The following is a 16,771-nucleotide window of genomic DNA, read 5'->3' as shown; positions in this document are numbered from 1 at the left end:
CTGCTGAACTTTTTTAGCATCTGTACACAGATTCAACAAGTAAGGAAAAATACAAGTAGGGAGCTTTAAAAATCCTCACAGCTCAACCAAAAGTATGGGGAGTAACAGGCACCATGGAGACTTGATAAGGGAATGCAGAGGGCCTGAAATACCAACATGAAGGAGTACAGTGAGTTTAGGCAATGCCAGCAGATCAGTACTGAGCACCACTGTGCGTGGTGGCAGGGAGAGCACATCCCGGCTGCAGGAGCTCTGTGAGGTCCCATCTGACCAGGGAAAGGGAGAGGAGAAGACTCCAGGCCCAAGAGGGGTGGCAGGCATTCTGCAGGGCAGATCAGGCAAACTGGAGAGACCGTCCAAATCCAACATGACAAAACTAAGAATTTGCTCAGCACTGCATTTTGGAAGGAGAAATTAATTGTGTATTAAAAAAAGCTGTGGAGAGACAGTTCAGCAGACACAGATCAGACACAAGCAAAACAAAAGATGTGCGTCTGTCGTGCAACAACTGTCTGAGGTAGGGCAAGAGGCGCAATTAGGTCATTTTCTAAAGGCAATGAGTCCTCAGCCAACTTCTGCATCCAGTTTTGGGCACGGTATATCGTAAAAAACACAGAGAAACTAGAAAGAACCCAAAAGAAAGAGAAACAAGGCCTATGGGGAAAGGCTGAAAGAAATGCATTTAGTTAATCTCAAGGATAAAAAAAGGCAGCCTGTGGAAGAACAAAACAATCCTCAATATGTAGGAGGTAATTAAAATAGAGGACAGCAATCAACGATTGGGTGTCCATGGTTTGGTAGCAGGGGGCTGCAGGTTTTCCCATTATCTGAATCAGTAATCAAATATTTCTGTTAACTGGCTATAGTTGAAGTTGAATTCCCCAAGTTGAGTGTGTCTGGCATGCAGCAGTACTTGGTGAGTGATTTCCCTGTTGTTATGCGGGTGCCACCCATGGCTGAGCTACCATAGGCCCACTGGGTAAAGACAGAAAAGTCCTTAGCTAGCATAAGAAACAGTTAATGTGTTAGAAAAAGCTTTCCAACTGATCACTGGGTCAGTCTGACCATGGGTTTTGGGATCTCCTCACTGGAGATTTTGCAGAACAAGTCAGACGGCTCCTCTGGGGCCAATCTTGAGTTCTACATGTACAGGAGACGAGCAGCTTTTGTGAGGCCTCTCCCAGCCCCACAGCTCTGTACAGCAGCAGAAACATAGGGGCATGGCAGCAGGCTGTTGCCTTTCACCTGGCTGGCTCATCGGGTATAGGGGTATGCCACAATCTGCTTTCCAGTAAGGTAAAAACAATTCTTTCACCCTGGTGTGACTGGTGAAGAGGACAAAATGATGATTCTGCCCCTCTGCTCTGCTTTGGTGAGACCTCACCTGCAGTACTGCATCCAGTTCTGGGGTCCTCAATACAAAAAGGACATGGAGCTGTTGGAGTGGGTCCAGGGGAGGGCCACGAAGATGATCTGAAGGCTGGAGTACCTCCCCTACAAGGACTGGCTGAGAGTTGGGGCTGTTCAGCCCGGAGAAGAGAAGGCTTCGGGGGGACCTTATTGCAGCCTTCCAGTTCCTGAAGGGGCTACAGAAAAGCTGGGGAGGGACTTTTTACAAGGGCAAGTAGTGATAGGACGAGGGAGGATGGTTTTAAACTGGAAGAGGGGAGATTTAGACTGGATATTAGGAAGAAATTCTTTACTGTGAGGGTGGCGAGACACTGGCCCAGGTTGCCCAGGGAAGCTGTGGATGCTTCCTCCCTGGCAGTGTTCAAGGCCAGGTTGGATGGGGCTTGGAGCAGCCTGGGCTGGTGGGAGGTGTCCCTGCCCATGGGGGTTGGACTGGATGAGCTTTGAGGTCCCTTCCACCCCAAACCATGCTGTGAGTCTATGATTCTATGATGGATAGCCGCAGCGATCCTAGAAGTTCCTTCTACTTGCATGCTTTGAGCTAAACAAAAACCATTAGAAAGTTATTTCAAAACTTTCTTTTTTTTAGTAGGACCATTTTAAAGTACCTGCTATTTCCAGCTTTCTAAAACATAGCACTGCTGTATGTTCCTTTGAGGGAGCTTGAGTAACTGTGCAAAGGATGACGTGCCACAGGAAAAGTGAGAAAAAACTTGAAACAAAGTTCAGATTCCAGAAGCCTGCAGAGGAGGTGGCACACACCTGCACCTGCGCCTCGGTGTTGAGAGAATGAGTCACAGATAACACCTCTCACAAAGCATCATCCTCAGCGGGGGTGGTGTTGGTCACAGGCCCCAGACACAAGGGGAAAAAAAAAAAAGGTAAAAAAGAGGGGAAACAAAGAGCTCACTACCATTATCTGGATTTATGTGAGGAACTGTATTCCTTGTTTAATGATGCTGGAGACAGGACTTGGAAACATAATCATATGCTAAGATATTGAAATTGTTGCCAGTTACAATAATCATAGTCTGTAGATTTTAGCTGGCACAGGGTATATTCCAAGGACAGTTTAAGTCCATCTGCTGTGCCTACAGGGCTACACTAGGAACACTGGCAGGAGCAAGACATCTATGTATCTCAGTATCCTGTTTAGCTATGGTTATAGGCCTCTGCAATAACACATTCCCTGTTTTATACAGTAATACAATATAATACACTATCACATTGTATTAACACTGCAATAATAAAACACATAGCAGTATTTTTTCTAGGCACTGTAGTATACTATACAATTATTCCTGTGCTCGTTTGGCTGAAAAAGTAGCATCTTTGTGTATTTTACAACTTCCCAGCAATGGGAAGCCAAACCACATGCTGATAATGTCACATTTAAAATACACACGTACAGAAAAAACGGCCAACAGTATTTCCAGCCATGGCTATTCTATGTACATCTCCCTGCACCACCACAAAACCAGGACACTTGGTGCACGTTCAGTATCCAGTGGGCAGCCATGAGGCCTCCTTTGCAAAGCCTCACACCAGGACTTGCTGCTCATGCCATCAGATCATGTGCAACCATACACATATCGCAACCCATCTTAAAACGGTTGGGAAGGGCTTGTTCCAGCTACTAAATTCCAGTGAAATCACTGTACCAGTATTACTGTAAACAAGCCCCATGGTTTCAGATGGATAAACATACTTTTCACAGCTGACAGCAAGCAAGCGTTTCAATTAAACTGCATTTCAGTAACAGTTTCTTCCTGTAAGTCTGAGAAACCACTGCTGGAATGAAATCCTGGCCTCTCTGACAGAAATGGATGTTTTTGCCTATTACTTTCCATCACCCTGGAATTCAAACCACACTTTTAAAGGCAGAGGGGAGGACTAGGAAGTTCAGCTCCTCAGTTTTCTCTTGCCTAATACAGACTATTAAAATTCTTTCACCAAGAACATAAATTTTAAATATACTTAAACTCTACGAAACAGAAATAGGAAACGCATTACAGTGCATTCTAGCATTTCTGCATTGCTGAGCAAGTGGATTTATAGCTTGTATAAATCTTTGCATTTTTTTCCGCTCCTTTTCAGACACGTGCCTAAGCTGGTATCTGAGAGGATACAAATTCCAAGGAATTTAAATGACTAGTGAGAAAGTCTGTGAAAAAGATGTGCAATTAAAATCTGTTCTTTTCTTCTGTTTTGCCGTCACGCAGATTTGATGCTCTCCTTTTTGTGATCTTTGTGCTTCAACAGCTTTACGACACATCATTTGGTGAAAAGACTAAAACCATGCTGCTGCTTCTGACTTTTTTTCTTCCGATTAGTTGTAAAAGAGAGGAGAAATGTTTGTATTTCTATGTCAAGGAACTTTCTTTAAAAAAATCTCTTCCCAATTATGAGAAGCATGTGAAAGCCCGGAGCAGCCAGGATGACAGCTGAAGCCCTGGGTGAGACGTTGGTGCATATTGCTCTGCTTCTGCTTGCTGCCTATGTTTCATCTACTGCTCTTAGTTGAAGGAAGATAAAGCATATTCCTTCAGAAGCATCTATTTCTGTTTCATACCATGCATGAATGATTCTTTTTATCACCACTTTCATATTTGGCCTGTCGATAGCTGTGGTTTTATTCTTAAATGGGAAAAAAAAAAAGTAGTACAACACCTCCTGAGCAGAAAAATCAATCAAGCATTTTCTGGGCTAGGAGAGTTAGTAGAAAGTGGTAAAACATCTAATGAGAGTATTTTCATTTTCTCTGTTACTTTGCTAGCCCCCAAACTAGATTTCAAGTGACTGTCATGAAAAGAGTTATGGTACACACTCCTAAAACACTCACTGCTTACAATAGTTGCAAGACTTCTGGCGTGCTTTAATGCAATATTCAAACCAACACAGAGCTCTCAGATTTTGAAAGCTACAGAAAACATACGCACTGATGAGAAAACACATTAGAGCTGAGGCCTACAATAATGTCTGTTGCAATACACATTTAGTTTCATACAACTGAAATCTGGACGCATCAAGGTACTTCCTATGTAAAAGCATATGGATTAAAAGCAAGAACAACAAAACTAAGATACTGGTCTGCCTGGTAAATTTAGAGTTACCAAACTATTGCCTTCTGTCATGTCATAGGAGGAAAACAGTGCTCAGTCCGTAGCATAGAGAGATAAGAATTTCCACCCTGTATCGCGTCAGTGACTCATTAGGCTGGCACAGCCTGGTTTTGTCACTTGCCTCATCCTTTTCTAAATTCTTCTTTTAAGCCCTACTAATTTCCTAACCACAGAAATAATTTATCCCAAATCATTCCTCTGCAGCCCAGACCTTCTATCAGTGCTGTATTCGCTCCTTATATTTTGGTGCCAACAGAAAGCAAATGGAAGAGTTCCCATATTTTTTTTTTTTCCCCATCAGGCCATGACAAATTATTCCAGTGCTTTGAGGTCTTTGAAGGAAAAAAGCCTTGGAAGCTGTAACGTGTTTCAAAACATCTTTTGCCTGTAGGGTTCCCAATGCAGAGGCACTCCACGGAGTACAGCAAGTGTGGCTGTCAGCCAGACGCGCAGGTGGGCATCTGAGCCAGCAGCAGTCACGCACTCCGCAGTCAGAGGTCAAACAGGCAAAGAGAAGTCACACTCAGAGTGCCAAGCTCCTGTCCACATGATCACTACTTGTTGGGAAAATATTTGTATCTATTCCTGAAAGTGACTTCTCAAAAGAATTTCTTAAAAATGGGGTGACTTCTCAAAATACGGCGTCTCTGTCACGTCTGACAGGCCCGAGTTTCTGATGGCACCAAGCACCTAGGACATCCATAGCTGGAGGAACAGCTGGGCATGAAAGCTGTAAGAAAATCGTAAAATACCTGTCTTAAATGAAAAACAATCCCCTCAAAACAGCATCATCTTCTCACAAAGAGAAATTTAAGTATGCAATGGTTATCTCACATTGTGTTTTCCCTTGTGCACCATCTAAATATACAGGCCAAGGTTTTCCAAGAGGGGAAACTGAAGTGCATCCCCTCCATGGCCTAGGGATACTAAGGATGAAGTTTTCATTAGAATTTAATTGCTCAAGCCAAAACTCACTGATTTCAGTCTGCAAACCCAGATGGCGTATGATCAAAATACTTCAGTTCTTTTGCCTATATAATTCTGAAAGCGGCTGTCCAAAAACTATAATACAGCTAGTAAAATACCCAATTATTGGCTTATCAGTGTTATCTTCATATTGTACTCTCTGTAAGCCCAGCAGACTTCTTTGTTTGCCTGTATGTTTTTTAATATACATTTACGTAACATTTGAAACTTATTCTTTTTGCTGCTAGTAAAGAAAGTCTGAAGGCACACAGGGTAGCCAGGGAAAACTAACAACTATGGAACAGAACCAAATGAATAAAATAGTTAAATTTTTCCCACTGTCTATGTAAGTAACAACTCTGTTCCTTATTGGTTACTTCTTGGAGGCAAAAGCCTGACTTTGATTCCAGCAAAGAGAAGTATCACAGCAATAACCAATTTTAGGCAATTTTCAGCATCCCAACCTTATCCTTGAGAAGGACAAGCAAAGGAAAAGGACCGTGCAGATTTGCTATGGTGTATTTCTCTCTTCAGAAGGATCTCCCTCTCTCTCAATCTCAGCAGTAAAAGGAAGACTTAAAATGAAGGGGCAAAAACGAACCTCAAAACCTTGTCTCTGCTGCCCCAGGGAGAAACAGGACCCTCTCCCCTCCATTCCAGCCTGCGGAGGCTCAGCTGAGGAAGCGGGGATGCATGAAGAGCAGGTCCAAGAACACCCTGGAGCACAGACAGACGAAGGGGTGAAGAGCTGATGATCTGCTGCTGCTAGATGGGTAGGGATCACCGTCTTTTGCCTACCTCAGTTATGCAAAGGGTATCTTAAACTTCATCACACAGGGATACAGAGCTGATAGTGACCGAAATGTGCTACCTGTCCAGGATCCAAGCTGTGCAGTTTATGCTAAAATAAGGTCCTGAGTGCATTTTTATGTCAATAGACAAATGCCTTTCTTATGTGGACTAAGGTCCTAAATGAAGATTTTGCATTACAACATTATCATCTACATGCAAAAAACCCCACCTTATGAAGCAGAGCTAGGGCTACCTCTCAGGAAAACCAACACAGGTCCCTGCTCAGGTACAGCACAACAGGAACCCAGGTCCTATCGCTGAGCCCAGCCTCACTCAGAGCCGTGGGATATGTCCTCCAAGGGCTCCACAGCTGCGCTCGGGGATTATCTCATTTGCTGTTCAGCTTTGATTTTAAGTTTACACACATGCACATATAAAAATCAGACCCATCTGTAAGAGCATTCTAACAAAAGGCTCCGTGTATGTTAGGCTTAAATGCATAGTCATCTCTTCTCTTCTAGAAAAGGGATTAAGTCAAACCATAAAAGCTAGAATAATAAAAGAACAAGACCAGATTTGAAGCATCCCATAGAAACTAAAGGGCAATTCTTCAAATCATAGCCTGCAAGAGCCACCTTTTTGCTATTCAGTTGAAAGAGGAGGTTTCCTTTGTTTTTAAAACTTGAACCAATTCATATTCTTTAGCCAATATTGGAGCTTTAAACTTGAAATACACAAGATGCATCTGATCAACCGTTTTCAGTATAAGACACGAATGACAAGCTATGCCATCTTAAAGTACAAGAAAAGCTTTCCAAGCATTACTAAAAGGCAGAAAAATTGAGAGTTGTTCTTTTTAACTGCAACTTGCTAAAGCAGCTTGTCTGGAACAGGAGCAGTCATCCGACTAGAGCAGCATACATGCTGGATCTGGCTGGCCAGAGTAAGTTATTCTGGCCCAAGCCTTGGCCTGTGCTGCCCTCAAGGAACACCAACCCACCCATCATCGCTTGACTGGATGCAACCAGTTACACCAATACGAACATCCAGTCACATAATCAGATGCACCCTTCCTCCCTTGTGTCAGACGCAGCTGTCCTCCCAGCCACAAAAACATCGGGTGTCATTCACAGGTCTAATGGAAAAATAATCCTTTCTGAATTAGGAAGCTGAATCAACTCATTTTGCAGCCACGCAAATGAGATGGAGTTAGGAAAGCATCCCTGGCAGTGAGTTAGAGGCGAGGCTAAAAGTAAGTCACTCTGCGTCACTTGTTAGATGTTTCGTGAAGCTGCGTCCTTAATTAGACACGCAATGGAGAGATGGGGCAGCAGACAGGGTTTGACCCTTCCAGAAGAGGACTGCTGTTTCATGTATTACTGGACATCACTCACCTCAACCTTCTCCACAAAACTTCCCCCCCCCATCAAATACAACACTTAAAGGAAAATGAGGAGTTCTTATCTAGAATAACTCTAATAGTAAATGGTATCATTAAGTACGTGTATTATGATAACATGGGAGTAAGAATACAGATCACAGTCTACCCATATGAGTGAGCTTGCCAGAATAACTCTCAAAAGACTATCTACAGCTGGTGTCAGCAACAGGGAACCATCTTTTACAAGCATGGGATTGTCTTTCATAATCATGGACTGATTTCTAGGAAAAGGTGAGATCCACTTGACCAAGCTGAACAAAATCATCTCCACCACTGGCTGACCAAAACCAGAGAAAAAGTGTCTTTACTGACAGGTTGGCCAACACAGCAGGGCATGAGCAGCCCAGGGAGTTTCTGGAGTGCATTGATGATAACTTCTTAACATGGGTGACCGAGGACTCAATGAGGAAATCTGCTGGACCTCGTATTTACAAACAAGGAAGAACTGGTCAGAGATCTGAATGTCAGTGGCAGCCTTGGCTGCAGTGACCATGGGTGGTAGGAGCTTGTGAAAAAGCAAGGCAAAAAGCAGGATCTCAACCCCAAAACTTCAGGAGAGCAGACTTTGGCCTGCTCAGGAGAATCCCATACAGTATGACCCCTGAGAGAATAGTGGTCCAGGAGAGCTGGTTGACTTTCAAGGATCACCTCCACCAAGCTCAAGACTGGTCCACCCTGATGTGCAGGAAGTTGGGCGAAGGTGACAGGACAAGACTTGCCCTGAGCAGAGGTCAGGGAACACTGCAATGGGACATTTCCAAGCTGCTGGGCCCTGAGGGAATGCACTTGAGAGTGTTGAGGGAGCTTGCTGATGGCATTGCGAGGCCACTCTTGGTGATTTCTGAAAGGCTGTGGTGACTGGGGATGTTCCTAAGGACTAGAAAAGAGCAAATCTCTCACCTATCTTCAAGGAAGTCAACAAGGATGATTCAGGGAACTACAGGTGGATCAGCCTCACCTTGATCCCTTCAAAGGTGATGGAGCAAATCCTCCTGGAAGCCCCTAACAAACAAATTATATACATTAGGTGAAGGTGATTTGGAACAATCAGCATGGATTTATGAAGGGGAAATACACTTGACCAACCTCTGGCTCAGTGGATTAGGAGAGCAGTGGATGCTGTTTATCATGGCTGCCAACACTGTTTCTTATAACATCCTCACTGACAAACTAATGAAGTATGGGCAAGATGAGGGGACAGACAGGTGGACTGAAATCTGGCTGAACTGCTGCACTCAAAGGGTTATGATCAGTGGCATTAAGTCCAGCTGGAGGCCAATCAGTATTGGTGTACTCCAGAGATGGATACTGGGGCAAGCATTGATTAGCATCTTCATTAATTGCCTAGATAACGGGACAGAGTGCACCCCTGGCAACTTTGCAGAGGACGTGTAACTGGTAGGAGTACACCAGAGGGGTGTACTGCGATTCAGAGGGACCTCTGATGTGAAGCATCTTGTGGTTCTGGTGAACACCAAGCTGACCATGAGCCAGCCACGTGCATTTGCAGCACAAAGACCAACAGCCTCCTGGGCTGCATTACGATAAGCACTGTCAACAGGGCAAAGGAGGGTATCACTGCCCCCTGCTCAGCCATGGTGAGACACATCTGGAGTGTTGGGTTCAGTTCTGGACTCTCCTGTATAAAACAGACATGAACAATACTGGGGAGAGTCCAGTGAAGGACAACAAAGTTAATCGAGGTACTGGAGCATCTGTGATATGAGTGAGGCCAAGAGAATGGAGAAAGGCTGGGAATGGAGAAGGCTCAGGGCGATCTCATCCCTGTGTATAAATACCCAATGAGGGCGAATAAAGAGGACAGAAACTGACTTCTCACTGGACTGGCAACGGGCACAAACTGGAATGCAACAAATGTTGTTTAAAGATAGAAAGGAAAACCTTCTTACAGTGAGGGCATTCAAACACTGGCCCAGAGAATATGGTGAGTCTCCATTCTTGGAGACATTTGAAACTCAACTTGACATGGCCTTGAATTGACACTGCTCTGTGCAGGGGACTGGACTAGAGGATCTCCTAAGGTTTCTTCCAAACTGAATGATTCTGTGATTAAACTGGGTAGAAAACGAGTAAACACCTGTTAGTTCGATTCTTGGATACAGAAAAACTGTTACATGAATAGATTTAATCTGTTTTAAGGCCCTTTAGCATGCATAGCATGCATTCATATTTGCCTCATTTTATGTAGGTGGTCAAGAAAGTAAATTGAGCATAGGAAGGCAGATCCTAAATATTTATGCTAATAACTGAATAAACATTAAGGAAAAGGGACTGATCTGGAGCTACTGCTGGAACGCGCTCAGTGCAGCCAGTGGGAGAAGCTGAACCTAAGCCCACCACGTCTGAGCTGTGCTAACTAGCTAACACTTACACAACTCTTTCAGACTTGTGTGAAACACAACCAAAACCTCTTTGAGAAATCTCTGGATAACTTCTTGGTTGAATATCAGAATGGTGTTTGCTCAACTGGACATACTTCCTTCACAGCTCCAGTTGACCAAAAAGTTTAGGAATGGCACATCATGTAGAAAGAACTCATGGGAATACCCTGTTTACAAAGAAGTAATATCCTTGCTTTATGGGCTAATGCATCTACATAAATAAACAAAACTTATCATATTGGCATAAATAGGAGCTGCATTTAAATTTCACTTTTAAAAGCCTCATTTAACGGTAACTGATTTGATTACGAGCTAAGAAAAATCCTGGGCCTTTAGCCCAGAAATGTCTTGCACAGACTTTTATTACTAAGCTAATGAAAAGCACATCAAGTTGTCAGAAGACTAAAACTGACCTTCTAAACCATGGCACTAGTAATCAGATAGATAATCCTTATGAGTTACTCAATTAGTTACTAATCAAGTTGTCATTTAATCACTTACATAGCCATAAAAACCCAACTCTTGGCACGTCTCTCTCTGCCATTTCCTTTCTTGTCCAGTCACTGGTAAGTGTGAACTTCCCACCTCCCCACAGACACATTTCTCACTGAGCACCTGGATGACTGGGGTCAGGATGGCAGGATGCTGCAGGTAAATGCGTTATCTGTGGGCATGCAAGTGACAATCTAAAGAATAGTAAAGTCAATTTTGGGAATTAAATAAAACCTAATTTTTAGGTTTTAAACCCTAATTAAGGCAATAAAACCCAACTCAAACCTGATAATCAAGGCCGATTTTATAGACAGACCAGTTGCCATACAACAGCCTACCAAGGAGAAGTATTCCTTAAGCCACTTAATTCTAAATCACTATTTTATAATCTTAAGGAATCTTACATTTGCTTTAACCTCCCATATGTAACTGGATACAATAACTGCCCCTAGCAATGGTCCCTACCAAAAACTAATTATGTCCTAGACGAGCAGCAGGAAAGAGAGCTGCCTACAGAGGGAGACTGGCATTAACCCATGGCTGTTTTAACAGTGAACACAAACCACTGAATTTTACAGATCTCCATCCTTTTTACACGATTGGCAAACTGTGTGGTCAGTGGAGATGTCTGTGAGAGAAACTGCACACAGTTTCAAGCAATTATACCAAACATCAGCACTTGAATGGGACAAGGTCATTCTGTTTCCATTTAAATACAAAAGCAAAAGCCTCATGGTCACGTACCTCATCGCAACATTGCTGCCATCAATAACTACTGGCCTCAGGTTGTCACCATCCTCTGTCACATCCTCCTGCAGCGGAGACTCTGACCTCTGAGACTCTATGGAAGACGCTTCACGCATTACGCTAGTGTTAGCATTAGTTGCAGTCTGATCAGTCTCAGTTTTATTCCCGAGTTTGACAAGTTCTCCCAAAATATCATTTATTAAAGCATCAGTACCAAGTTTATTTAGGACAAGTTGAACCTGCTCTTCAGAGTAACCCAACTTCAGTGCAAACTCCAGTTTGGTTTGATACTCCTTCACCACATCAGGGGGTTTTTTGACTTCCTTAGATGCTAGCTGAGCCTCTTCTATCCTAAAGTCTTGCAAGATTTCATTTCTTTTTAGTATATGAGGCTCTAAGCAAGGAGATCGGCACAGCTGTCGGTGAGTCTTAGGCAATAAATGTGATTCTGATGCAGAATTATTCAGTCTTTCTGAATCATTATCAGAATTCGTGCTTTCTTCAGAGTCACAGCTGGAGTTTCCAGAAGTCTCTTCAGATGCCTCTTTGTCTACATCTTCTTTCCTAGAATTAACCTTATCCATCGTTGGCTTCTCCGCCATCGACCAAGGTACAATTGCATTTATTTGTGTGCCAGTGCTCCCCACACAGAGGTGGCCTAAGTCATGCCCCAGATGATCCTTCAAGCCCATGAAGCTACTGCATGTACTTGACTCCACTTTGCTGTTTTTCTTGTATTCCTGAATATAAAGTGTTCCGTATTCCTAAGGGGAGAACAAAAACGTTGCAACTGGTTACACACACAACTTGTTTTGTGTTTTCTTTCTGCTTCCTCAGAACTGCATTTATTCTCTCCCAGCAGAGAAATATGACTTTTAAAAAAAAACAACAAAACATTAAAAACTTTTTTTGGAATAAACTTTTCTTAAGGAACATCCATAGCTAAGCAGATAAACAACTGATCATCTGTTTTCTGAGGGTATCTAATGCTTTTCCTTAAACATCTCTGGAAATGGGTTTATGAAAGAATAGGAAACCAAACAGTTCACCTACTGTAAAGCAGAGACAGTGGTCTTGCCACAATTTAAAGGAACTAAGATGTTTCTTCTAGCTTAAGACAGTACTGTGACAACAACAAAAAAATGCACCTATAAAATACAAGTACTAGAAAGTGTACTTTAGAAAAGCTTTTTAAACCAAATACCTTAAACTCTCTGTTGAAAAGAAAGAAATTAGCACAGTACTAGATTATCTGGCTTATTAGGCTAACATAGGACATCATAATACATAAAATGAATTAGTAACAGGAAACATGATTAAATAAAAACGTATTGGCCCTAAAAGACAGTATTAATTCAACTGAATACATTCCAACTATTTCTGAATTCCCTTATAAAGTGATAATTAAGTCAAGAAAGACTAATTGCTCCAACAGTGCTGCATTACAAACACATACAGTGTTTAGAGACATGGATTGATCTAACGGCCAATAAAACCAATGGAAGTCTTTGCACTCATGGCAACAAACCATTCATCAAGCCAACAAGACAACACAATTAAAGCTGATTTCAACTCCTGGACTAGACCTGTGCAAGTCTTTAGCTGAATCAAAACTGAATAGATAGAGAGAATTCAGGTAAGAAGAAAAGTTGCAGTTTTATGGACTTCATACACTTGTCACATCAGTTTTTCTAGAAGAATTTTGCATAATGGCAGTTATGCAGAAGTTAGTCACTCATTTCATCACAAGGATTACTTTCACAATTGGCATTTAAAGGCAGACTGCTACCTCTTTCCCTTAATTTTGCTCTTTTAAACAGGAATCTTTGCTAAATGCTTCAATAAAGAAAGTGAAAGAAATTATTTCTCATAGATAAAAATGGAGCATATGGACCAATTGTACTGCAAGGTTACCATGAAAAAGGAGAATTTACATTAAGGGAAGACTATGAAACAAAGAGGTCTTTCACACCTCCATCTTGCAGGGTAGAACATAAAAGCAAGACATAGAGGCAAATGACCTCACTTGAACTTGACAGATACACTACGGACACAAACTTCATCAGGGAGGATATACTGAGAAGAAATATTATGTCAAACAGAACCTCTTGATCTACACTAACACAGAATACAGGTACGTTTCACAAACAGCCAAAAATCTCTGTCAGCAAACACATGAACTCTCTCGTTCCCTTACAGGTTAGCATTCAAGAATGACCCAGTATTTCTGAAGTACAGTGTACTTTCCTCTTCTTGGGATAAAGATCTGAGAGTGCACACAAGAGAAACTCTTTCAGGCTTAAAACTAGAGAGAATCAAGCAAAAAATCTAATCCACAGCTCAGTAAAAGCAGACTCTGTAGGCACTGAGTGCTAAGACATCACCACGGCAGTGGAGCTTTTTGGTTATGGGGCACAAATACTTGCTTTTTACATTTCTAGTTAAAATAAATAAATCTATCATCAGTGTTTTTATCTCAAACATCTTAATCCAGGCAAGACTGATAGGAAAGAAAACACTCTAAAGTTGCATTTAGATCTGATCCTGTCAGAAGGCAGTAGGACTTTAATACTCTCAAGCAGTGTATCAATAAATACTATTTTTTCACTCAAAGATTTAGGATTTCAAGCAAGACCAGAGATCAAACACAATGAGAATTTAGGAAATGAACCTTTTCACACAGTGATTTATTAACTAATGTAATGCACTCGATGGCACAGCACTAGTAACAAATCACAACAATATCCCAATAAAAGGATACAGTTAAAAAACCCAACACTGTGGCCTTCACAGAACTGACACCCAAAACCCAAAAAAATTAAAAAAAAAAAAATCTCAAAGAAGAAACCCCTATTGGAAGCGAGGCTGCTTAGCAACCAGCCTGTAGTTGCTAGGAAGCGCTCCTTTAACATCCCATCATGAATACTAGCACAGCGAAAGAATAATTTGGTATGAACAAAAGCCCATGAAAGGGAGCGGGACTGAAGTGCGTCTGGTTTCCCCCTCGGAGAACAATGCAGCTGCCACAGCGATCTGGAAGCCGCGACATCATTGTTCCACCCAGCCCGCAATCTGCTCCGACTCGAGGAAGTCTACTTAATGGGCAACACTTCTAAGCTGGCCTGAAAAGTTGAGCTGGCTCATGTACTGCTGCCGCAGAATACGGGGAGATAATGGGTCACTGCCCAAATCCGTGTACTGTGAAATGTCATTTTAGTATTGAGCTGAAAGTAGAGGGAGGGGATTTTTTGGAAGGGGGGAGGAGGAGGTTGCATATTAACAGCATGGGATAAACAGAGCTTGAAGTGCACAGATTAGAAAGGATTTATTTTTTTTTTAGTGTTAGTTAAAATAATACTGAAGTCATTCTGCAGTTGCTTCTTCCTTGAAGTTTAAGTGCTTCACATACATCATAACAGCCTCCAGGGGGATTCAAAGGAGGCACTAGCATATGAATGTGTCTGAAGATCAGGCTTTATACGAAACATGCTTTGGATGATTTGCACATCAACTGGTTATGAAAAATGACCGTAAACTGAGCTTCTCCATTGTTGGGCACGTATACATAATCAGCCTCGCATCTATCTGCTTTAATTCTTCTGTCAGTCTCCATCTCGCCCGAATATTTAATTGCTTCTTTTGCACAGAACTCGGCTGTTTTCCAGAAACTATTTAAAGAGGATAATAAGAGCAGCAGCTTTAAAAGCTGCCACAGATAGCATATAGTCATCATACTATTGCTCTAAAAGGGCAGTTAAAATTATGTTTATACTGTAAACCCAAAGCTAAAGATTTCTGAAATAGTTTTGTATAAGCAATAGCCTATTTCTGGTATTTGGTCTAAACCCTGCATGCAAACTATTTATTTTCAGACAAATTTTTACAGTATCTGTGGACTTTGTACACCGTATTTGTGGTCACCAGCATCTCTCAGAAACATTAGACTTTGGAGTTCCCAACATGATGTCCTTTATGAGATTCACTGATTAGAATCATGAAAATCAGATGTCACTGCTGAACATGGCTGGAATTTATTATTTTATCTTGATTTGGTTAGGGAAGAGCAACATGCCAGCAAGTCTATTTGAGTTAATGTGCATTTCAAGTAAACACTAACATACCTATATATAGGACGATGTAGCTCATGAAAACCAGAAAAGGTCACATTTATCCACGGGGTAACATCAGATAAGAACTTGCATTCTTTATTTACAAGGAACTTACGCGTGTAAGGTTTTAAAGTATGCTCACTGATGCAATGCAACAGAGGTAAGAAAAATATCTGCCACGAATTCTGACTCAACTGAGAGACAAACAAATCAGCCAAAAAAATTATACCAAAAAAAGTCTTCAACTTTCAGTTATGCTCACCACAGCTCAGTAACAGAATCTGTGCTTATGAAGAAGTTAATAAAATGGGCAACTCCAAATTTAGACCTACTAATGGCCGCATAAGTTTTAAACTATAGCCTGTTTGAAACTACAGTATTTCACACTAGGTTCACTGTTAAAGGCCTAAAATACCGCACTACTGAATCAAAGATGTTTATCAGGTATAACTGTAACACTCTGGATGAGCACTGTGCTTCTACACTGTGGAAGTTTAATCTTTTCCCATTTCTTAGAAGTCAACACTATTTTCCAGTAACCGTTACCAACCATCAGCTCACTAATTCACCTTCACACAAAACACCAAAATTTCTCAAAGGGATGTGGGCAAGTAGATCATCTAATCTTTTAACGTGTGTGCAGAGTATTTTCCATTTACAACTGAGCATAAGAAAAGCAGTTTAATGCAAATCCAGTTCACAGAGGAAAACGACAAGGAGTAACATAGCTTCTCATGGCACCGTGTAACAGAAATCGTGAATTCTCAAAAGACTGACAAAAGTTTCTGAAGATACATTCTACAGTGAAATAGCTCAGTGTGCTTTCACACAGGCAGACTTTTTCTAAGTTTTTTGAACACAAAATAGAAAATATTGGAACCACAGTTTGTTGAAACACTCATTGCTTATCACAAACAGAAGTGCAGAGCTGATCAGAAACCAAACAAAAATGAACGTATCAGTTATTGATAAAGATACTGCAACAATGCAAATCAAATAATGAATATGTAATAAACACCTACTGCTGTAGTTTCCATGTATTTAATTACCATTGTATTTCAGCGAGTGCTGTTGTCTGCATCGTTCTACCCAACAAAGGAAGGATGTCCCATTGAACAGATTGGTTAATGCTCTGGGGCAACAGATGTCTACTGGAACTGCAGGAGACCAGCAACTGGTGGCCTGCCCATCTTCTGAAAACTTTCAATAGACTCATGCATATGTTCACACAATAGGGCATGTGGTAGAAATGCAAACCTCTTTTTAACCCTTTTATATGCTCTCTTTCCC

The 16,771-nt window shown here is 41.7% G+C and overlaps 1 protein-coding gene across 1 annotated transcript in view; it reads right to left on the bottom strand.

Moving 5' to 3' along the window:
- The window catches only part of ZC3H12C (zinc finger CCCH-type containing 12C), a 23,079-nt gene that overhangs the window by 5,417 nt on the left and 891 nt on the right, over nt 1-16,771 (bottom strand). Inside the window, exon 2 of the mRNA XM_010182389.1 lies at nt 11,370-12,136. Within this exon, the coding sequence (XP_010180691.1) occupies nt 11,370-12,136 (767 nt within the window). The remainder of the gene's footprint in view (nt 1-11,369; nt 12,137-16,771) is intronic.

This window comes from Mesitornis unicolor, unplaced genomic scaffold, assembly GCF_000695765.1.
Source record: "Mesitornis unicolor isolate BGI_N332 unplaced genomic scaffold, ASM69576v1 scaffold16764, whole genome shotgun sequence".
Classification (NCBI taxonomy): Eukaryota; Metazoa; Chordata; class Aves; order Mesitornithiformes; family Mesitornithidae; genus Mesitornis; species Mesitornis unicolor.
This window is presented reverse-complemented; position numbering and strand designations above follow the sequence as displayed.